This window comes from Pinus tabuliformis, chromosome 5_1 (assembly GCF_031772625.1).
Source record: "Pinus tabuliformis cultivar Carrire ecotype Pingquan chromosome 5_1, CPIR1, whole genome shotgun sequence".
Lineage (NCBI taxonomy): Eukaryota > Viridiplantae > Streptophyta > Pinopsida > Pinales > Pinaceae > Pinus > Pinus tabuliformis.
In genome coordinates, this window is record NC_142305.1 from 196,425,065 (window position 1) to 196,450,820 (window position 25,756).

Sequence of the window (25,756 nt, forward strand, 5' to 3'; positions counted from 1 at the left end):
TGAATCTTGAAGAGCCGAGCTTTGAGAGAAGCAGAGAAGCATTGATGAGTAACCACTTCAGGGATGATCTCCTCACAGAATGTGTAGGGTAATATTGAGCAGCAACCACAGATAAATGAATTTGTTTGGATCAAACTCAGAATTTGTCTAATCAGAGGGCCGACGGTTCATAGTGATAGAAATCCTCAAGATCTGTCTTCAATTCTGTCTAATATGTGCACTCCAGAATTCCTGCAAATAACCAAATCACATTACCAATGTGATAGCCATATCAAGGGTCCATTCTGCAATCTGCAATGTTCCAACAGATGCCATCGAGGTTCCATGCATGGGAGTGATCAGATCTAGTAATAACAACACACACAGCACGCGAAGGCTGTGTGTGTTGTTATGTGTTCACCCTGCTGTTTTTATAACATGAAACAACTAAATTCCAAAACCCTACGCTTAGTTTAATTATTAATTAAAGATTAGTTTTAAACATGTGCCACGTCCCCCCACACCCCCTCTCGTCCCCCCTCGCCCCCCCCCCATGTCCCCCCACGTCCCCTCATGTCCCCTTTTTTGGAAACGGCCCCTCAGGAAAGGGAAACGACTCCCTGGCACATCCCCCTGAGTTTCCTCATTTTTGGGGGCACGGGGAAACGTCCCCTACTCGTCCCCAAGTCCCCGGAGCGCGGGGAGCGAGGAAACTAGACCCCTAGTGGGGGGGGCGAGTCCCCGTGGAACACTGTCTTTATGTTATGTTTGATGAAAGGCCACCCCCTCCCTTCATGGAGCTAGTTGAGCATTGATGTCTTCTTCATGGATTCAGTGCCCTGTTTCATGGATCCACTTTCCTAACATTTGTTTTGAAGAGGACATCCACTTTGGAAGACTCTTTATTGCACATTCTTCTATGCAATTGAGGACATTTATCTCAGAAACTCCACGTGTCCACTTGAGGAGATTGTTTACACTTATATCTATACATTATTGTTGAGGGCATCCACTCTTGAGGGCTTGCTAGTTACATAACTCATAATCATTGATGGAGCACTCCACCTATTGAGACCTCCTTTCACTCCTTTACACATAGTTTTGGAGGACATCTCACTCATGATGTCACATGTACCACCTTATGAAGGTTCTCACTTGGTCTTCACATGCTTTGAGGAGGACATTTCACTTTGAAGCTACATCTCCACTATTGGAGGGTTTTACTTGATTATTTCATTTTTTCCCATGCCATTGATGAAAACAAGATCCGAGGTTCCACACCAAAATTTATCTTTTCACAGAGTACCAAAATTTTTGCCAAATCAATATTGTTATGTTGACCTAACAAATACCATTAGAACCAAAAGTATGTTGCAACAAATGTGCCTTCCCCCCTCATATCAGTTGTATTTCCATGCCAAAATGCTGAAATGTGCTTGAAACACATTTCACTTGTGGGAAATGTGTCTCATATAGACTGAAATGTGTTTCAAGCTCCATACAGCACGTTTGAAAAAAAAATGTTTAATTTTCCTTTAATTTGATTGTTGGGACCCAATTTTTTGGTTTTAATCCCTAATTAGAGGTTAATTGTGAATTAGTGAGACCTCTAGAAGCCTCTAAGACTAGAAATTTTTCTTTAAAAGAGAGCTTCACTGTCAATTTGCACCAGAAATGCTAGCAATTAATGGTAATGTTTAAGTTGACATTTCCTTTATTTTTCCTTTTCATCCTTTTTAGTTAAATTTTTAACATTACCATTAATTGTTGAATTGAGACTTCTGTGATCCATATCAAGTTTATGAGAAAAAGTTTTTCTACGTAAATCACATGATATTTCATTTGTCGACACGTTTCGAACCATTAATTGTTTCAAAATGTTTGAGAGTGTTTCCAAATTCGTCAAATTTCATATGGAGAAAGTAGAATTTCATATCTTATTTAAAATTCAATAGACTTATCAATTTTTACGATTTCAAGATTGATAGGATTGCAACATTTTCATTAGATTCTATCGTGTATGAGAGTATGGGATTGGCATTTAATCAAGAGCACCAAGCCCTTTATGTACCTTTTAGTTGGTGATATTGATTGTTGGACTCCTCTGCCACAGCCTTAAGCAAAAATGTACCCTTTCACTAAAGCAAAAATCATAGATTAGGCATGTTAAATTTTTTCTATTGTATTTTGAAGCTTGGATTAGGTAGCTTCATCAAAATTGGGTGGTATTGACTGATGTCCCTAAAGGATTGAGGTAGAGGGAAAAAGGTGATGACTAATGATGAGGATCACAATGTAAGTGATGGTGGAAATTTGCTTGACATTTATGATTGTCATTTAAATGTTCTTGCTCATTTATTTATAATGTTTTCCTTCCAAGTTTCAATATAATGTGCTATTTATAAAATAGCTTGTGTGAGTGTATCGTTTTCCCATTTCCAAATTTTTGTGGGGTATGTTTCCAATGCGTTTCTGCTTTGAAAACATGTACCCGTTTCTAGGTATCATGTAACTTAAGATGCAAAATGGCCATAGGATTTCCAAAATGTGGCCATAATAGTAATTTCAACAAAAAAAGATGTAGTCGTGGTGATTTCAAAATTTGCCACTAAAAAGTTCTTGCCACAATTTGACCACTTGTTTGGGGAGCACCCCACCTTTATTGCTTGAGTGCTTTGGTTATTTTTGGGAGATCTTGATTGATGATTCCTATGGTGGAGAGAACCCCATCTCTTGAGGCCACATGGCACACATTTTTATGCCATATGTTGAAGTTTCTAAGTTTACTTAATTTAGAAACCCTTCATGCACTTTTCCTAATTTATTCCTACCTACTTGTTAATTTTTCTTTAACAAGTTATTTACAAAATAAATACTGAAAATAAACACCAATGCATACTCAACATATTACAAATCAGCAACTAAAAGAAAGAAGAACAAACACACCACATGACACCATTATTTTTTGGACCAATGTCCCCGGAAAAACCCAATGCGGGAAAACTGGTGCAGCTATCTGAGGGTTTACTTATTAAGCAATATCAGAGTACAATCTAGGTGTCGTAACTGGCCTACCCAACAGAGAATTTCCTTAGCAGCTATACCTCACAGTTTGAGAGAAATCTCCTGGCTGAAACCCCGGAAAACCCTTCCGGCAGCTCCTCAGCACAAAACTACTCCTGCAACCCCAGCGTCTGCCCAATCTAGACTGCGTCAGCCCCTCTTTGTCTCACATTGGCCCTGCGTCAGCCCCAGAAGGCCCTACGTTAGCTCTGGGAGCCTCATCGTCAGCTACGCTGGCCCCTCTAGTGCTCTGCGCAGCACTTGGCTGCCTCTGCGTGGCCCTCCGTGAGCCCCCGCTGGCTCTGCGTCACCCTCCTTGGTTGCTACGCTGCTCTCACGGCACAATCTCTGCCTTCTTTGTTCCTCTGTACTCAATGCCCCTCAGCTGCTCTCCCGATCACTGATCCTATCTCTCTTAGCAAACCCCGCTCTAGAGAATAGTATGATTGATCATCTGGTGTAATCTCCAAGTGACCCTCAAGCCTCCTCTTATACTTTTCCTGTTGATGATTCAACGGTCGAGATCAAGTCCCTAATCAATAGCTAAGATTAGATCTAGCTTGATCCATGTCTTTTGGACCACTCTAACACAGATTCATATTAATACTCATTAATATTTTATTTTCCCTAAGTTTAAACTTAAACTTAGGGACTCCATTAAAAATATTAACTATTTTAATATCTCCTGATCTGTTTAGAATCTACCCAAACCCTTTCTGGGTATTGGAAATCTCATGTGCCCCAACCTCTCCACCAAATTTCATGGCTAGAGCACATCTGATGCTACCCCAAATCAACACCATACTGAGAGGACACTTCATCTTGGAGAACTTTATAGATATCGTTGCACAACCAACTCCTTATTTTATTATTGTTAGCTTATCTCATGGAGTTGGTTACATGAGAGAATTATTGTATCGTTTTCCTAACATATTTTATTGATTCTTCTAGGAGATAAAAGTGGATCTCAACGAATCATTGCTACTTTTAGTAATGAAGTTGTTGAAGAGATTATTTTACTATATTCCTTGAAGAGATTAGTGGATCTAGGAAAACAATTATTATTTGATTGTAAAAGGAGATGGAGCTAGACTCTGTTAAAAAAGTATCACTTTCAATTTGTAATTATGGTTGGAATTTTGGAGCTTCCCTTCATTAGAGCTTAATGGACACATCTTTCTTGGAGCATATGTGATGTACAAGGGCTCCTCCTTTGTTGAATGCGTAAATATTTCGGTGCTTAAAGATTGAAGTGGTGTAGTTTCTTCTACATAGGCAAGACTAGCATCTTCATCCATTGAAGAGTAAAATCTACCACTTGGAAGGAATTTTGCATGTGTAGTAACACCTCTTCTCTCCTTTGTTATCTTAGTCCTGATGTGTAATAGGTGGCTTTATATATCCTCTAGGAATTCTAGCAAGCTCATTAACTTCAATTTCTAGGGTAAAGTTGAGTTGCCTAGTTGAAGGTGGATTGTTTGGTGTGACACCCCAGCCCAGGGATCGTAAAACTTAAAATTTTGACTTATTTTGCAGCATTTTTAACAGCGTTTCAGAGTTTGCATTTCTCCACGATTTCTCCAGGATTCCTCAAGCTTTTCAAGCACTGATTCCAGCACTCGTTGGGCAATGGATTTCAGGGAAACTTTATGCATACTTGGCATACAATTGCCCAATAGAATGATGCCAAAACAGAAACACTTCCATCTGCAATTCTTTTCTAAAAACACACAGAACTAGAACAGTTCTTATCAAACAGGAAACCTTCTCTCTTTAGCTCAATCAGCCCTACCCGCTGAGCAAATAGATGAACAAGGATTCAACATCTCAAGCATGTATCAATTCAACCAAAGAAAGCAGACACAAGGGATGGCAACAAGCCTCCTTCCCTTCAGTCTTGAAGGACCAATAAGCATACTAGCAACCATGCTAGAACTTGTTCAGCCATTCAACATACAAACAAACAAGATTGAAGTCATTACACAGTGATCATTGACTCCATTATGTAATCACTTCAAATAATGCAACTCCAGCACATCATAGTTAAATAAATCCCTGCAATAGGATATTAGCAAATGGCCATTAATCTCATGGAAACATTTATTCACTTCATTCACATCCTCTCATGGATTGTAACCAGAAATTTAGCATATGAACACAAGTAAACCAAGACTTATCATACAGCCTTTCAGCAAATCATTCATTCACAATTAACTTGGAATTTATGCAAGGTTGTACATAAGAAGAACTTGTCTTGGATTGTGATGAAGAAGGGCAACTGATTTCAGGACTACAACTCTCCACCCAACCATAGACAAGTTGCAGCGAGCTACTTGCAGCTGTCACCCCCAAGCCAGATTCCAGTCTTGCTTAAGGAAATAAACTCCAACTTCCAACTGAAACAGAGCCTCCAGAGGTCCTCCTACCTCCACCCAACAGCTATTCAGCAGTTAACCAATGCACAGGGAATCTAGAGACCTGCTGCCTCCACCCTTCAGCTATCCAATAGTCACACACACACTCCAGGGAATCCAGAGGCTTCACCTCCACCCTGGCAGCATGCAACACAATGGTTCCACCCAATGGAGGGAGTCTAGAATCCACTGCCAGTAACCAAAATTATAGACAAGCAAAGGAGACTCCAAAGCTTCCCCAACAAGGAATTCAAGGCCTAAATCTCTACCCCAAGCTGTCAAGTGACTCTAGAGAACACCATCTCCACCCTCCAGCCCTAGGGCATCCTGATATTTAACCTCTCCTGAAGGGAGTCTGGTTATACTCCTACTGCTCAACAGGAAGTATAAATGTCTTCTAAGAGTGCGGACAGAGCCGAGTTTCCTCCACACTGTTATAGGTGTCACTGGTTGTTTATTAAACTCAAGCATGCACTTTTTCCTCTAGTGCTCACAACATGTCTCATGCAACTTTATGTGAATTTGCCAAGCTCTTCACAGCTACTCACGACGGCTTCCAAGCGCACAGTCAAGACAAGATCCTCTTGCTCTCCCTTTTTCTGAGTACATTGCCTGGTCAAAGGCTCCTCATCTATCTACTATGTGTGTCACCTATGCGCTATGCAGAATGTTCACAAAAGTCCAGTGTGATCTTTTTGTGTGTGCATGCCCCTTGTTGCTCGCATTCCTTTTTCATGAAGTCTCTCTCTCCCTGTCTAATTCCTGTGCGCTCTTTGTTCTTTCCACTCTGTCTGTTGTCATTAATTTTTTTTGTCCTTCATTCTGTCCTGTGCAGTTCCAGCAAGTATGGGTTCTGTCCCTTCTTCCAGTTCTTTATTTTTTCCATACCAGTCCTTATGCAAATGGCCAAAAGGGCATAAATGTCAAAAAAACAAAATTGTTCACTTTGGAGAATAATGATGAGGGGCAAATAAAGCCATCTAGACAAATGGTTGACAAAGAACTTGTGAACTTAAAAGAGCATAAAAAAGACGTAGAAATTTTGCACAACATAGATGTAGACGTGTGAATTATTAATTCACGCATTGGTAGGTTCGCCAATACCTCAAACCCTCAAGATTGCAGGATACATTAAGAAGCAAAAGGTCATAATGCTTATTGATTCAAGTAGTGCCTGTTACCCACCATCTTGTGGGTGATATCCCTAGGAGAAAAAATTTCTTCAAGCTGGTCCTCAGTCGGCATCCAACAGCCCCTTGCAACCACCAACTAGCTCGTTGTGCCACTTCTCCGCCACCTGAGCCAGCCATGTGGTCCCTCACCCATTTTCCATGATCGTATGTTTGAAGGTGGGCCTCCCGAACCTAAAGGTATGCCTTGTCATTTGGTAATTGAGTATTGTAGTTTGCTTATCATGGACACTTCTGGGCATGGATTAATGGGGGGATTCAACGGAAAGAATGGGCTAGGTCTGTGCTCTTGTCCCCTAGACCCCTTTTGGATGTTAACCTTGGATTCTAGTCCCGTGGGATCTCTTTTACTGACCCTTTGGATTTAGGGATGGTACTTCATGGGAAACCCTGATTTTGGTTTCATGGTCTCACTTCCTCATCCATATATATTGCCCCCTTTCCACTCATTATAACCCCATTCATCATTTCTCCCACCTAGGTCCACATTTTTCCACAGGGTCCACATAGGGTTGGCTTTCCCCTTGCCCACACCCTGGGTCAGGCCTAGAATTATGCCCCGGAGATTGATGCCGCTGAAAAGAAAAGCAAGAGCATAATTGGCCACATTCAACGGGAAGATATACCACAAAATGCAAAAGATGGTCAGGACAAACACATTTAGCACGTGGGCAAAAGCCAATACATGAGCTCTACCCCATCATCATGACCATCACTCTGGTTCCTACAAGCCCTAGATGAGCCTCCTTTATCATTTAGGAACCCATGACTGTCCCAACCCCTGGTGGGCAATGAACCGCCCTACCTTAAAAAGGGCATCCACTGCTATATCTCACACATCATGCTCTCACCCCTTGAGCTATGTTGCACGAAACTTCTAGGAACCTGGCATTTCAGGCTGTACCCGTACCCGAAACTCCGAAACTTGGCCAAAACGCAGCCAAAACTTGACCATCATGTAATCATCTACGAGAGTTAATATAGACTTGTTTTTCCTTCTAAAATGTCATTTGTGAGTCTTATTCCCCTTTTTCTTGCAAAGATAATGTGTTATTCACTTATATATATATATATGATGTTTTGGCTGACTTTTCAACCGACATTTCCATTTTTTGGAGGTGACGTTTCTAAACATACCCGTTTCAGAAACTCCAGAACGTTTCAGCGTTTCATGCAACTTAGGTGCCGAGCAATTCATTAAAGAAAAAGCATAAAAGGCAAAAGGCATATAAAGAAGGGTGGAAAAATCTAGGTTGGGGTACCTCATGTACCACGATTGCTCCCTTTTTCTACCTACCCTTGTACCCCAGCATGTGGCCCAGGGCTACCCATTTTCATTCCTTACTCCATTCATCTCGTTACCACATTCCACCACATTTTAAAGGATGTACCTTGGACATATTATCCCCTTTAGAAGGAGAAACCACTTAACGGGATATTGGTTAACCCCATTTGGAGCTTGGAGACATTAGCACATGCCAAAGCCCATTATGGAAGGGCATGCCATTATGAAGTCCCCACTTGTTGTCCATGATTTGTAAGCTCTCTTACTCGATTTCCCTTGATGACTTGTTGTACTAGAAGGCTAGGGCACACATTGGATCTTATGCAGGATTGCAAATGGTCTCCATCTTGGGTTTGGTCTCTCTCTATACGAGGCCCTAACCCTCCAGAGGTTTCTACATTGGCACATGTAGGGTGTGCGTTGAGAGCCATGGTCGTCCACAGCAGTAGACAACACTCCATGGATCCCCAAAGATGTTCAAACATAACTCAAGATTCACCTATTGGACGAGGAAGATGCACCTCGTTCACCTTCGCCCAACCAGCCCCATAGTTGTACCATGCACTTGGCAAATGACCCAGGACTTGTATACTGATGTGGCACACTTACACCATCATCTGAGCCCTTACAGATGGTCTACAGGTATCTTCGACTTTGGAGACCCATGAGGTCAATTGTGTGCCCTCGCAGCTATTGGGAGCACCACAGGTTTATTATGTGGAGAAAAAGAGGCCAACCCCTTGTCCATTTCTTTTGGAAGTCCAATTCATCATTTTGCACTTGTGGACTTCATCAGGCCTCTAAGAGAGCCCAACAACACGCATTATTGATTATTCAACCTCTTGGGAGGCTTGCTATTTTGTTTATGAGCTAGTTTGGTGGGCTTGTCACCAAAAGATAGTTATTTGCATTAGTTGATGGGCTAATGTAGGCTCAAATTAGGTAATTTGAACTCCTAATAAGTGTATAAATAGGAGGGACATGAATTCATTTTGTATCATCACTTGGATTGGATCATTCTCTCTCTTGAGAACTTCGCATTTCCTTCTTGGTGGACGAAATTGGAGCATGGATAAATTTTGATGTTTGGATTGCATTTTCTTATCTTGGAGCTTCTTAATTGGCAAATATATTGATGGTTGGATATATTTTCTCACATGTACGTACAATTTTGATGTTATTTTCTTTTACTTTGTCACATACATTGATCATGGGATTTTCGCCATTTTAGGGCTAATTGTGGAATTACGTTTCTATATAGCATATCTTTATGTATGGGCCATGTTTGTTGAACAAATTTTCCTAGAGATTGAAAGTTATCTTGATAAGCAACCTTGATTTGCAAACAAAGTATGAACGTTTTATGGTCACTCTCTTTTTGCCCTAATGCTAAACGAAGTTGCCCTTAAAGCCTCCTTGAGCTAGAAACAAGATCCATTCTCATAATTCTTCTCGACTCCATATCCCCAAAGGAATTAGGCACTGGTCCACCATAAGGTGATCACCTTAAAACTTTTTTTCTTCACTTTCCCCCCTTTTTTCTAGTTCTAACCACACTGGGCCACCTAGGGCATCATTTTCCCGACAAAGTAGCCATAGAAAAAGTTTGATCTCTTGGCCTCTACTGCATTGGTGTGTCTTCAAGGTCTCTTCCAAATTTGAAGAATTCCGACGGTGGGATTACGACATATCCCAAGCCCTATTCCTGAGACCAAACTTTGCCCTAGTGTTCCCTAGGTTAGTACCTCATAGGATCAATTTGGCACCTCTAAGTGGAAACTCTTGTTTTGATCTTTTCCCCTTCCTTGTTTAGGTTAAGATCATCATTGATTGCTAAAGTCCCTCCCCTTAACCTAACCTGGGTCCACATGGTCCTGTGTGGTCCCATACCTTTGAAAGATCAATTCTTCAAAAACCACTTGGGAAACCAAGTTCAATAAGGATTTTAGGGTTTTGAAAGCTCCTTTACAATTCACACTCCTTGAACATAGCCCTTAAATCCTCATCCCCTTATACTAGAAAGCTTTGTACCTTGCTTAAGAAGCAAGCAAGTCCCATTCTCGAGCCGCCCCTAGGACAAATTTCAAGTTTGGTTGCTCATGCGAGGAGTATTAATTATGGAGGAAGATGCCATAACATTAAACTTAATATGGGAGAATTAACTTAGCAAGGCCTATATATTTCATTCTCCCGGTATCACACACTTTTTGTTGGACCAATCCAAAGCACAAGCAGTGAACTCACATTTGGAAAAGACTAAAGAAAGCTTGAAAACTTTTAAAGAAAACCTTCAAATGGCACAGAATAGGATGAAGCAACAAGTAGATAAACATCAAAGTGAAAGACAATTTAACGAGAGTGATTGTGTATTTTGATACTACAACCTTATAACTTATAAGCAATCTACTCTCAAAGAAAAGAAGAATCAAAAACTAGCTCCATATTTTTATGGTCCCTATAAGATTCATTGTTTGATTAAAGAAGCAACATCTGAGTTAGATTTGAATTGGATAAGGCTTTTCATGTATCTTGTCTACAAAAGTTTTTGGCCCAAGTTATGCCAATGCAAACAAAACTTCCAAAATTAAATGAAGGGAAATTGATTCTTGAACCAAAAAAAGTTATAGACCAACGTTCTTTATTTTTTTCAAAATAGAACCATTATGGAGTACCAAATCAAGTGGAAGAATATGTCTTTAGAAGAAGCTACCTCTACAAATGAGCAATTCATGAAGAAACACCTTTAATTAAAAGCATTGAGGGCAAAGCTTTCAAAGAAAGGGATTATGTTAAGGCACTTGTTGAAATTTACTTGCACGCTAGGTCAGGTCTATGCCCTAGCTAAGAACACAAACACACTAGAGATGCCCAATAATGAATCACTTTGCACAACAAAATATATCAACAGAGAAATCAACAATAATACACAAGATTTAATGGCCCAAACACTTTTCTTATCGGTGAATTAACAAGAAAATCATAGGGCTCACGTACTAGGGATCATAGCTCTTTAGAAACCCTAATACAATGCTATAACACAATAAGATACAAGTATGTCCTTTGACTGTTACAACTAGGGTTAAGGCCTAATCCTTCAAGCCCTCATCTGCCCATAAAAACAAAGACAAAACAATTCAACTTACTTCTTGTTTGCAATCCTTAGCAATCAGCACTTTCAATCCTCTTTGTCCACACAGAGATCAGCTCCCTTTGACCTCTGTCTTATTGTTGTTCATCAGTGGACCTCTCCCTTTGACCTCTGTCCTATTGTTGTTCATCAGTGGACCGCTCCCTTAAGCCCATTGCCTATAATAGCCATTGTTTAACCCTTCTTAGCAGCCTTGTTCTTATTGTCACAACCTCGATCTACTTCTCTTGGGTTCTGTTCAGCCCTTACACAGCCACAATCCAGCCAAAGGTCACCTTTCTAGCACAGCGAACCACTCCACAAATTCCTGAGGCCCTCGACCTTCCTTTCTCAGCCACTACAGTCAGCACTATTCTACCTACCCAAACCCTTGTTCACCCTCTGGTCCCTTCTTCCTTGTTGTGATCTACTTCAGCTTCTTCAAACCACAAAACAGACTACCCTCTTAGCTGCAGTTAGGTTCGTTTAGCCTTCAATCACACAGTACTAATCTAAATACTGGCCTCGGCTCCTAGACTAGGCCTCGTCCCTCCAAAATAGAGCTTCCCTCGTCCTTGTTACAGTCTCTTTGAGCTCAGAGCACCTTTACTCAGACTCCTCTTGCTAGTGGCTCTCCTTAGGGCTATTTCCTTGCACAAATGTAACCCTTCACACTTGTGACTAGCCTCTCCATTGGCCTTCAATATATACCTCTCTAATAAGTTCCTTAGGAGCCCTCTTTATCCTTTAAAAGACTCCTCAACAACAAATTAGAATTTAAGATTAGTTTCCTTAGGTTCCAAGCCCCCACTGCTTTGGGTCCAAAACCCCAAACTTGGGTACTTTGCCCACAAAGCCATTCTTTTGTGGGTTTTCTCCTCACAAACCTAGCACCCAAGGCTTGTAGGAGTACCTCCCAAGCTACCCAATTTTCAACACTCCCTCTTAGCGAGGGAGGTACTTCCATTCCTCAGAAGTATCTCATCTTCCCATAGTAGAACACAATCCCCTTTCATGGTTGCTCTCCAACAATCATCAAACTCTTCATCATCCATCACTGAAGCATAGCCTGCAGTATGGACAACACTCTCCTTAGAAATGTCCCTGCCACTAATAGCCTCCTACTTCTTCTTATCCTGATAAGCCTTTACGCATTTCCATGGTTCCTCGTTGTTAGTTGTGGAAGTCTCCTTTCTTCCCTCTAACGAAGCGATCTTCTTGGGTTGCAGAATCTCCCTTTGAATCTGTGAACTCCCTCTCGAACTCAACTCCCCCAAGTCTCAAGTGTTGAGAAATCAAATGCAAGTAGATAATGATGATTTCTCTTAACTTGACAATTAATTGTGAATGTTTGTTGGCTTCTTATTAAATATCATGTTCTCTACATTAACCAATTACCAAAAACATAAAGATCACAAAGAATACCAGAAATCAGGCTCCATGCCAGGGCAAAACCCCAGAAGGGGGAAACCCAAAAATCTTCTTCTTATAGAATCAAATCAAAGTGACATATCCAAGACCAAGACTATCACAAAGATCCAAGTTAGCCCTCCTGCAAATCTCCTCCAACCAAATCAAAGTCAACGAAAGTCAACGCTAGTCAAACCTTGTCAAATCACAAAATTTTGGAACAGCAGTTCAGACCTGTAATTTCGCAGAGTTGCCCCAAAATATTTGCACATGTGAACAGAAACAATCCAAAACACCTGAATTTCTCTCTCCTTTAACGTTATTTTTCTTCTTGTCTTTAGCACAGAAATCAATGAGTTGAGTGAGTGAATGAATGAGGTCGAAGTGTCTTGTATTTATAGTTGTCCAGGAGGTCGAATAGCTACCTCTTTAGGCCGACTTGTCCAGGGAGGGCCAACATGGTCTTGTGGATGACAATTTGACTTTTTGACTCAAATAGAATAATTTTCTCTCCTACAAGAAGTCCAAATGGGACTTTGACTCATAATAAATTCTCTTTTGACTTGACTAACCCTATAAGTATGAAAAACGTGCTTTGACTAGAAATAAAATAATAATAATGAATGTAATAAATGAATATAATAAGTACATCAATGATACATTTGTATTGCATTATGAAGACCAACACTAATTACATTTTCAACTCAGGAACCTTCTTTTTTGGTCAATAGGCTTGCCCTTCAACCTGTATAGACCATTTTCTTTAATTCCAGGAACCGCTCCTGAACTAAAAGTTAGAGCCACTGGGCTTGAGAATCACCTTTCCATCTTGGAACATTACTCCAAACCCCTTAGCCTCAATCGCTTAGACAGACAACATGTTGCACCTAAGCTCTAGTACCCAAAGTACATCTTGGACTCAGAGCAATCCTCCTGACTCCATCTTGAATATTACAGTTCCTACTTCTTTGACTGTCTTTTGACTCTTATCACAATCTTCAGGCGTAGATCAGACTCCTATTCGGTCAAGCTCTAAAATACTTCTTGTGATCTTGTCATATGATTCGATGCTTCGCTATATATGAACCAAGCAGCCTCACGAATGGTGCTCCCTCAGAAATGAGAGATTAGAGAAAACTCCTCATCGAACCTCTTCAAGAAATCATCCTGTTATGTTAAAGTTGAAGCTCGTTCCCTCCTTTCTTCCTTTGTGGACACTTACTTGCATAATGACCAAACTCGCCACATGTAAAGCATTTCAATTTACTCAAGTCCTTCTTGCCATTGTCAATCTTCCCTTTGTTGGAATTTCTAAGTCAAACTGTTAGAAACCCTTCATGTACTTTACTAATTTATTCCTACCTACTTGTTCTGTTAATTAACAAGTTATTTACCATGTAAATACTGGAAATAAATACAAGTACATGCTCAACACATTACAAATAATCAACTGAAGGAAACAAAACAAGCACACAACTGACACCGTTGTTTTTGGACCAATGTCCTCGAAAAAACCCAAAGCGGGAAAACCGGTGCAGCTATTTGAGGGTTTTATTATTATGCAGTTTCTGAATACAATCAGGGTGCCAAAACCGACTCACCCAACAGAGAATAAACTTGGCAGTAGTACCTCTCTACTCGGAAGATTCTGGTTGAAACCCTGGATGAACACTCCGACAGCTCCCAGCTCCAATCTGCCCCACGAAAACCCTAGCGTCAGCGTCTAGGGACTGCGTCATCCCTTCCTGGCCCTACGCTAACCCAACATCAGCCCAATAACACCTGCGGCAACCTTTGGAGGCACTACGTCAGTCTCTAGAGCCTTTGCATCACCCATGCTGGCTCTCTAAGGCACTGCGTAGCTCCTGGCTGCCTCTACGTGGGCCCTAGTTGGCTCTGCATCCCTCTCTCCCAGCTTCTGCGCTGATTCTCCCGGTACCCTCTCTGCCTCTCTGCTTCTGTATTCACTGCCCCTCGCTGTTAATCACTGATTCTATCTCTCTTAGCAAAACCCCACTCTAGAGAATAGAATCACTGATCACTCTGGTGTGTTTTCCAAGTGACACTCAAGCCTCCTTATATACTTTTCTCGTTGACAAATCAACAACCGAGATTAAGTCCCTAATCAACGGCTAAGATTAACTCTAGCTTGATCCATGACTTTTGGACGCTTCTAACACAGTTTTATATTAATACACATTAATATTTTATTTTCCCTAAGTTTAGACTTAGGGAATCCATTAAAAATATTAATTATTTTAATATCTCCCAAACTGTTTAGAATCTGTCCAAACCATTTCAGGGTATTGGAGATCTCATGTGCTTTAGCCTCTCCACCAATTTTCGTGGCAAGAGCACATCCGATGCTACCCCAAATCAACACCCTTTGCCCTTCCTCAGTTTATTTGCGAGAGACATATTCTCTTCATCAGAATTCTTCTTCTAAAGATCCTCATCTCGAAGTTGCTCCTGATGAAATCATCCCATAACCTATTCCAATCTAACAGATTCTCGTGTGAGACTACAACTTTGATAAATGGCTTCCACTGCTCGGAAAATCCCTCCAAGGCAATCCTCACCAACTTAGGTTCTGGCACATCATCACCAATGGCACTAAACTCGTCAAGGACTTGTTGAATCCTTGTTAGATACGAAGTCACATTCTCTCCATCTTCCATCTTGATCTCCCTAAGTTTCTCTCTCAATACCATCATTTGGTTCTCATTCTTGTTCTAAAACCTACATTTGTATTACATTATGAAGGCCGACACTAATTACATTTTCAACATCATGAACCTTCTTCTTTTTTTGGTCAATAGGCTTTCCCTTCAGCCTGTACAAACCATTCTCTTTCAAAGCCTACCACATATCCCATACAATGTTCTTCTCAATGAGATGAGGTATCAAGTGATCCTTACTCCATCAAGAATGATCAACTTCGCCTTCGCATCTGACTTATGATGCCTAGCCAACTTAGTTGCGTCAATTGGCGAGGCAATCTTCTTATCAGCAAAATCCCATAAATTATTCACCAACAACACTAGCTTGATCCTTTCCTTCCACGGACTATAGTTGGACAGCCCCTCCAACTAGTCCTCATACCCCAAGTCAGTCACCATCTTTGACAAGTTGTTTGTCCTTCAATAACAAGTCAACTCAGCTCCCTATTAAGTCGTTCCTTGTGCACACTATGATCCAATTCCCCTTCAGAGTAGCTCTGATACCATGTTGAAATTTCCTTGCACCCTAGGTCAGGTTTATGCCCTAAATAGGAACACAAACACACTAAAGATGCCCAACAATGAAGCACTTTGCACAAAGGAACATATCAATAGAGAAATCAACAATAGTACACAACATTTATTGGCCCAAACACTTTTCTTATCAATCCATTAACAAGAAAATCATAAGGCTCCCATACCAAGGATCATGGCCCTTTAGAAACTATAATACAATGATATAATCAATAATATACAAGTTTGTCCTTTGACTATTACAACTAGGGTTGAGGCCTAATCCATTAGGCCCTCATCCTCCCATAAAAACAAAGACAAAACAACTCAACTTACTTGCAATTTGCACTCCTTAGCAATCATCCCTTTCAGTCCTCTTTGCCCACACAAAGATTAGCTCCCTTTGACCTCTATCCTACTATTATTCACCAGTCGACTACTCCCTTAAGCCCACTGTCTATAACAGCCATTGTTTAACCCTTCTTAGCAATCTTGTTCTTACTATCACAACCTCGATCTACTTCTATTGGGTTCTATTCAACCCTTACACAACCACAATCCAGCCTGAGGTCACCTTTCTAGCACAGCGAACCACTCCACAAATTCTTGAGACCCTCGAGGTTTCTTTCTCATCCATTGCGGTCAGTGCTATTCTACCTACCCAGACCCTTATTCAACCTTCGGTCACTTCTTCGTTGTTGTGATATGCTTCAGCTTCTTCAAACCACAGAACAAACTACCCTCTTGGTTGTGGTTAGGTTCGTTTAGCCTTCAATCACATAGTCCTAGACTAGGCCTTGACCCTCCAAAATAGAGCTTCCCTCATCCTTGTTGTGGTCTTTCTAAGCACAAAACACCTTTACTCGGCCTCCTTTTGTTAGCGGTTCTCCTTAAGGCAATCTCCTTCCACAAATGTAATCCTTCACACTTGTGACTAGCCTCTCCATCAGCCTTCAATATATACCTCTCTAATAGTTGCTTTAGGAGCCCTTTTTATCCTTTAAGAGACTCCTCAACAACAAATTAGAATTTAATATTAGTTTCTTGGTTTCCAAGCCCACTGCTTTAGATCCAAAACCCCAAACTTGGGTACTTTGCCCACAAAGCCATTCTTTTGTGAGTTTTCTGCTCACAAACCTAGCATCCAAGGCTTGTAGGAGTACCTCCCAACTACCCAATTTTCAACAGCACTAACTCTCGTTCATTATTGGTATATTAGTTATGGCTAGGTCAACTTAGTGGTAGGTTACATTATGCTCACTTTAACTCTCTTTTATAATAAAGGAGATTCATTTGTATAGGCATCTTGTCTTGTGCATTAAATATATTGTAAAGGGAGGTTCCCCCCTCGAAATGGTTTCGTATTTATTTACTATTTATCATTCTCAAGGTGTAGAATTGTTGCTTCTTTCTATTTTTATGATATTTGGGGAATTTGGCTCATAACAAAATTTCTCCTTTTGGTGAGATTAATTATTGTTATCCATATTTGTTTGAGTTAACCTTGGTAATCATTCCCACTTAAGCAATTTTTTTCTCCATTAAACCCCATCGCCCAATGTGTTGAGTTTTGTAGCTCAAAAGGTACTTCTAATCTTGTGTCTTGACTAGAAGGACCTTGAATTGCCTCTTTATGAACTTGCATGTGACATGCACAGTGTGCAAGTAAGTTGCACACATGCGAATGTGTTGCATGTGACATGCATGAGATGTGAATGTAAAGCAAACTAAATTTATGACTTGTACTTCAGTTAAAGTAAAGAAAGCTAAAGATAGGATAGTTAACTAAAGTAAAGTTACTTATCTTTAGTTAACTTGACGAGCTAATTTTGGCCATCAATCATAGCTTATGAAAGTTATAAATTGAGCCTAAAATGAGGAGTTAAGACACACAACAGCAGCACAAGATTGAGAGAGGCTTCTCAGTGAGCGTGTGTCAGGTCCGAGAGAGTGCAGTGAGGTTGGTGATCAATTTTGTATTTCCTCAAACTTGACCCATTACCCCAAGACGAGAGCCCAAGTAAGTTTCGTGATTAATTTATTAATGAAGAATTGTTGATTGGGCAAAAATTTGTTTATATGTGATTCAAATCGAGTAATTTTGCTTCCACTAAATATTTTTGGTTAGGAACTTAGTCGTGTATTCATTCAGTTAATAATTGCTGGGAACTGAATACTGGGCGTTGGGTTTTGGAAATTCTAACATAGTATCAGAGCTCCAACTCTGAATCGATCACAGAATTACATGTGTCAGGTTCACGTCGGATCACTAGAGCCAGGTTGGCTGGGATCATACGAACGAATTTATTTTTTTAAGGCAACAATACTATTCTATTTTAGGCCGAGAAGAATCTTTTTACAGGCATAATTTTTTTGCGAGCAAAAAAAAAATATCTCGTAATCAAAAAAAGAAAGGGTGAAGGACATGAGCAAAGTAAAGTGCTTTGCGTGTCACAAGATTGGTCACTATGCGAGCCAGTGTCCATACAAGAAGGAGGGGGATCAGGTGGTTGCATCAACATCAACTGAGATTGATGACTTTACAGAGAAATTTGAAAAAGGATTTTCTTTAGTTGCTTGTGTTTCTCACAGTAGTACTATTGTGTATGAGGACAGTGGATTATGGCTAGTGGATAGTAGAGCGTCCATTCACACGATGGGGATGAAATCAGTATTCCACGGTATTTCAAAGACAAGCTCAGACTACAGTTTGTTTAGTGGGACTAGTACCATGCATGCAGTGAAGGGGGTTGGATGTGTCAAATTCCAGCTAGAGTCGGGAGGATTTCTGGAGGTGACAGGGATGTTGTTTGTTCTAGGGTTGATGGTACACGTGCTCTCAATATCAACCTTGGAGGATGATGGATATAGAGTTTTGTTCCAGGATGGACAGGTGCTTCTATATTCAAAGGGAGTGACCTTGGATGCAGTTGTAGTGCTTGGCATCAGATAGGAGCAGTCATACAGGTTGTTGGGACAACCTGTGGGTATATCCAAGAGGATATTGGATACAGGATCAGTGTCAATTACTGAGAGGGAGTAGGTGGCGAGGAAGAATGATTCTTTTGGTATTCCCAAGAACCTCTGCTAGTATGATATGACATTGTTAGACGCTCAAGAGCAGGAACCTAGGAGCATGGTTGGAAGGAACAAGTCTTCAGATTAGATTCCGAAGCAAGTTGCAAGGAAGTCCTCTAGTTCAGTGGGATCAACGGATAATGTGGTGGTGTAGGAGACAAATCCAGATGGAGGAGGTTCTTCTAGAAGTACCTCTCTCACTAAGACGGAGTGTTGAGTTTCATAGCTCGAAAGGTATTTCTAGTCTTGTGTCTTGACTAGAAGGACCTTGATTTGCCTCTCTAGGAGCTTGCATGTGACATGCAGAGTGTGCAAGTAAGTTGCACGCATGTGAATGTGTTGCATGTGACATACATAAGATATGCATGTAAAGCAAGCTAAATTTATGACTTGTACTTGAGTTAAAGGCAAAAAAGCTAAAGATAGGATAGTTAACTAAAGTAAAGTTACTTATCTTCAGTTAACTTGATGAGTTGATTTTGGCCGTCAATCTTAGCTTATGAAAGTTATAAATTGAGCCTAAAGTGAGGAGCTTGGACACAAAATAGCAGCACAAGATCGAGAGAGGCTTCTCAGTGAGCGTGTGCTGGGTCTGAGAGAGTGCAGTGAGGTTGGTGATCAGTTTTGTATTTTCTCAGTTGGGCCATTATCCCAAGAAAGGAACCCAAGTAAGTTCCGTGATTAATTTATTAATGAAGAACTGTTGGTTGGGCAAATATTTCTTTGTGTATGTGATTTAGATCGAGTAATTTAGCTTCTGCTAAAAAAAATTGGTTAGGAACTTAGCCATTTATTCGTTCAGTTAATAATTGTTGGGAACCAAATACCAGGTGCTGGGTTAGGGAAACTCTAGCACAACGGATTCAAGGATATTGGTCATCAAGTTGAAGATTTTGAGGTTTTACTTCATTGTTTTGAGTTTTAAACAATAGATTGACAACAGTTGTCCACTGATTTGAGGTCTTTAAAGGCAGATTTGCATGACTACCAAGGCAAAATTTTATTTCTAAGTATAAACCTATTTTGTACTTGCCATTCAGAACCAGTTTTAAGTGATTTGAAGTCTGATTATTGACAGATCAGTGAATCCCAGTGTAAACCTGTTATGTACTTGTTGTTTGGAAACAATTTTAAGCTGATTTGAACTCTGATTCTTGAGAAAATGTTGAGACTTTTATGCAGATCTGAAGTTGTCTTTGTTTGCAGAAATCAAATTTTATCTTCAGATCACCTAGATATTTCCCCAAAGGATAGCAAGCACTAGCCCAAAGAGCAGGGAACCTATGGAAGTGACAATGTACCTTCCCTAGTTACCATTTGAGTGGACAATTTTAAGTGTTAAGTGTTAACAAGCTACACAGAAGTTGCACCCAGATTACATCCTAATGGTACAAACAGCAGCTAAAGAATAAGAGTTTGCTAGCTGTAGATGCCAAACATTAGATAGACAACAGCTCTAACATTGAACATAATGTTACCTGCACCTCTGTTGATGATGCAACTAATAATCAAGTTAAGGTCAAAGCTTTAACTTAAGGGATCAACCTCTACATCAGGAATGGTATTCCATAAAGATCAATGGGGATTCCAAATTACTCATGGACTTTCAACTAGGCAAAGCCACAGGATGTGATTTCTCAGCTGTTTCTTCTGTTGTGCAGTTTCAAGAGGAGACGAGTGTTCCTGCATTTTTCGAAGTGGCAAACTTGGAGATTAGTTACTCTGACAAATATTTCATGTAATGGACGTTGATTTCCATTTGTCAAATTTACCATTCATATTTACATGGGAATGTGATTATATGATGTTGTTGTTAGTTTATATTTAAATTTAAACGGAAAAAATGAATATATTTAGCATCTTTTAAGGCTTGAGAATTTTTGGCCATTTTTCTCAAACTTTCTTATTTCCCGAGTTGATGACCCCCACCAAGTTTTCCCCCAGTCTGAGTTTTACAACAGTTAGTCAAAGTACCACACCAATTTCAGAATTTTGAATTCTAACAATGCCCATGCTAGGATTCATAAGTACAACCTAAGTTCCCTGGTTCGTGTTTGTGTTCGAATTCAGTGGTAATTAGATTTGGTAATAATTCCCGAATGCAAAAAAATATGATAAAAATTATAAATTTTATATATCCAAACAAAAAATAAATACAAATATAGTATACAACTCTAAAATATTGAAACATCCCATATTGATCGAAAACATGCTAAAATTTATAAATATTTGCTTTGTTTTTATTTAATTTTTTAAACAAGGCAAACCTTAACAATTGTTTTATGAAATTTAGAGAAAACAATTGCTTGGGAAATTCACTTTGTCAGTGCTTGAGATTAGGGCAAATTACAATTTTATTGGAAAAAATTCACTGAATGTGATGTCTAAAATTACAACCAATGACATTCAGAACAGGGAGTTGTAACCATGAATTCTTAGGAATTTAGACCTGTCACAATCAGAACAATCGTACCCAGCACATAGTTTAGTGATATAATGACCAGACCATGCTCAAATCAGAAGCCAGAGCTTCAACATACCCACACAAGAATTCTAGAGTCACATAAGCATACTCACATCAAGTTTTAATCTTGATTTACATACTCCTAATACTGTACCCAGATCAGAATCATGGGTATACGTATCCAACAAACCATACATATATAGTATATACCCACAAGCTGCTGCGCAAATTTGGAAGCAGAGAACTGTTCCTGCCTTTGAATATAATACACCATGAATACTATATCATATAGTAATAATATATAGTCAAAGAAGAGTTGTAAAACTAGGCAATTTGTTGCCAAAATCACGATTTTTCCAAGTCTTTGCAGAATCCCAAATTTTCACCATTAAAACTTGCAATTTAGCCGATATTCCAAGAAACTCCTGACCTTTTCAAAAAGATGCCAAACAAACAAAAAATACTCTTGCTTAATTTCTAACTTGTTGCTGCTGTTGCACAATTCCAAGAAAAGAGGAATGTTCCTGCATGTTCTGATGAGGCAAGCTTGGATATTAATTGCTCTAACAAATATTTCATGGAATGGCCATCGATTTCCATTTGGTTTTCTTACTGTTCATATTTACATGACAATGTGATCATAAAATCACTTGCATATGTCATGATATTTAGATAATAATAGCTTTCTTTGCAAAAAATTGTGTAATATCACTAACATACAACACCTCCAAGACAGAGTGATTCAGAAAAAAATGTGATATGTAGTTAAAAGCAAAAAAAAAGGAAAGTTTGATTTACAAGGGCAGGGTTAATTGCTAGTATAATGCCCATGTTTTCCATTGTGTTCAGATCACAAGACCTTAAACTCTGTAATTAAATTAAAAAATTTACTCCCAAACTAGTGGTTGGACTAATGCTCTGGAGTCTGCTGCATGGAGCTCCCATCTAAACAATTCCCTTCTTGGACCTCAGCTGCTTGCAACTCTCCAACAGATCAGATATTAAGATGTCTTCTCCATATCATAATTTCTATATTGGCATTTTCTTAATGCATGTTGGCACGATTTATAATTTAGCCTTTCCATATCTTCTGCATACTCCAAATATTCATGTTATTCTTAAAATTATAGCTATAAGACATCACCCACATCAGATTTTTTGCAGTATATCCATTGGATCCTGTCCACATCAGAACTTGTGGTTATCACCAGTCAAAGTATTTCCACATCAGATTTTGGATTTCCCCAGATCATGATTCATAACACAAAATTATAACTATCAGACTATAAGTATGACAGAATTTAGAGTAGGATCCACCTCCACTACAGAATTTTGAATTGTATCAATATCAGCGTTAGGATTCAGAATTACAGCCATATACTACAACCTAACTCCCCTAGTTTGTGTTCGTGTTCAATTCGGTTGCAACTAAATTTGGTTATAATTCACCAACGCAAAAACATTTGCAATAATAAATAGATAGTAGATCAATGGTAAACAATTCAACAAACCCTAATCCAGACAAATGAAACATAGCAGATTTCTAACAGCACTCAAAGTTGATCACAAGAGAGATGAACCCATACCATAGTGCACTCAAAAGGCATAAGTGTGCTCGAAAGAGAAGTCAAACATAACCAAGAAAGGCTGCTGCATAACCCAAGGTCCCAAACACAAGTACTCAAGAGAGGCATGCTATAGAAGATATGCCCTTAGGCTTTTATCCATAATCAACTTGAAGGAACGAATACAAATGAGAGGGAGTGCATTGTATTTAATCTTTATCCACATCCTTTAGGTTTGTGGCACTAGCCCTAAGAGGTTGACTAGGTTAGCCTTAGCCAAAATAGCCAAATAATTCAAAGTACAGTAAAGGGTTGAGTGAATGCTCAATAACACCATCGATAAATCGATACAATAGGTCAGCGCATAGCCTTAAGCGAAGATTAACATCATAATCTCAACAAAAATATGATAAAGTTTGACATTATGTCTGGCAAAGATTATTAAGTGAATTTCGTTGTAACTTCATATAGATTCAAACCAAAAAAAATACGAATATCCCAAATTAATTGCGAGGACTGAAAATATATTAAAACATCATATATTGATCAAAAACATGTTAAAAATTACAAATACATGTTTTGTTTTTCTTTAATTTTTTAAACAAAAAAAATAAACCTTGGTGTTTTTTTTACGAAATTTATCAAAAAAAAATTAGCGTGAATTACAATCTTTTGGGAAAAAAATCGCTCAATCTTGTGACCATGATGACAACCAACACAATTCAGAGCTGTAACAGTCAGATCAATCACACCCAGCTCAGAGTTCAGTGACATAATGACCAGACCATGCTCGGATCCGAAGTTAGAGCTACAACAGACACACACAAGAATTCTAATCATATAACCACACCCACATCCAGTTTGAATCTTGATTTGCATATCCCTCATAATGGACCCAGATCAGAATCTTGAGCATATGTATGCACCAAACCATAACCAAATCATGTGCATACATCGATATGTGTGAGACCATACCCACAGAAACATTGAGACATGCTCTGACAAACAACAAATGAAAATACCCATTTCTACAATAACAAAATTATAAATCAGGAATTCAGGGAAAATCCAAATATAATGAAATAAAAGCAAACTAACCTTGAGGCCAATGAGCCAGTATAATTTCCTTCAGATAGCCAATGGTGGTAGCAGGAGCATATTTATTAGGACCAATATCAGTACCATCGTAAAGCCTAAATTTGAGTTCCAGCAATTCCTCCCCCGCCATGATAGACACCCACCACCCTCCCAACCCCTAACCCCTGCTATACCTCAATCCACCACCCACAACTAGAATTATTGTACATAATTAACATCAAGATTACCATAAATGATATCAAATTATCATCAAATCCGTCCTCTCAGGCCTTCTAACCCACCAATTGGGATCAATTTTTTCAACCCCTTTTCAATTATTCCGCTACTGATGCAGATAATTAGATTGGAACTCCGCCCACCATGAATGTTATTGGCAATTTCTGGTACAAATAGTGCATTAAACCGCAGGTGGTTGCCAGCAAATGGGTGGATCCCTTGACAGTGGAGATCTGCAGAAGCAGGCCCAGATCCTCCCGAATTTCTCCAAGCTGATCGGGTGACAAAGCTCTTTCTCTCCTCCTGATCTGCCCCAATTCGCAGCACACTATCCTGCCCAGACGGAAACTCTTCTGCCAACTCCACCTCTTCTTTATTTATCCCCTTTTGATCCTCCGTGTGAATCCAACGCTTTTGTTTCGCTTTTATATTTACTTTTTTATTAATATTTTTTTTTTAAATATTCCCACACTTGGGTTGGTTCTTGTATCCTTAGGCCCATATCTCCTCTTTTTAACCATCTCCACTTTTCCCTAGAATCCTATGCAGAGGAAGTGCATGTTTATTGAATATTTGTATGTTAATCTTGAGTTGGGAGGAAATCAGATTTCATAGTAAGATAGAGATAAATGGATTTGTGAGGAAAGGAAATTTTATAGCAAGATAGAGATAAATGGATTGTTATTTTATTAGTTAATATAAATATATTGATTTAAATATTTTTTATTTCAAATATTATGAGGTAATAAGTTTATAGGGTAGTTTAATGAGTAGTTATTGTAAATCATGAAATTTAAATTTCAAATCCCCATAAAATTTATACAAATTTTTAAAATAATAATAATTAAAATTAAAAGTAAAAAACTAATTTAATTTAATTATTTTATAAATTTAAATTCATTTAAAATTGTGTAGTAAAAAAAAAATGAAATGATTTAAAAAATTTATGAATTTCGAATAGATGGTGAATAGGTGCTCTATTAAAATATTTTTTTGACGTGATGTAATATATTAAACATGATGAAAATGTAATCTTTTGAAACTAAACAACAACAACAACTTACTTTAAAAAGATAATAATAAAACTTAGAGAAGATTATCCCTGATCTCATATTCTTAAATAAAATGCAAATAGTAAAGAATCAAATTCTCTAATAAACAATTATCATGAAAAAGAAAAGGAACTTGTTCTTTATATAGACTCATCTCTTAAAGTTATGTCTCTTCTTTAAGAGGCAAATATAGAGCAAATTCTGAAATTTGTGGATAGAGAAAAATGCGATTATTTTAACTCTCAATTCTCAAGTGCAAAAGAAATAAATCAATTAATAATAAAATGCGATATAAAAATAAAATTATAGTTTCACATTTTTCTTGAAAAATAATCATCAAAATAAATTTATTTTATTAAATATAATAGATATTAAAAATATAAAATTTTTAATATTTAAAAAAATCAAAACCTAAATAAAATTATATGAATTTGTATTATTATTACACTATATTTTAAATTATTATAATAACTATTTTTCCTTAACCATAATTTATTTTATTTTTTATTTATATCATATTATAAATTTTATATTTTCTTTCATTTTAATTTTTTTATATTATAATATTAATATAACACTTCT

The 25,756-nt window shown here is 38.6% G+C and overlaps 1 protein-coding gene across 1 annotated transcript in view; it reads right to left on the bottom strand.

The window, feature by feature from the left end:
- The window catches only part of MUB6 (membrane-anchored ubiquitin-fold protein 6 precursor), a 148,031-nt gene extending 123,515 nt beyond the window's left edge, over nt 1–24,516 (bottom strand). Inside the window, exon 1 of the mRNA XM_089431951.1 lies at nt 23,907–24,516. Within this exon, the coding sequence (XP_089288077.1) occupies nt 23,907–24,036 (130 nt within the window). The 5' untranslated portion in view covers nt 24,037–24,516. The remainder of the gene's footprint in view (nt 1–23,906) is intronic.
- Between the last annotated feature and the right edge of the window lie 1,240 nt (nt 24,517–25,756).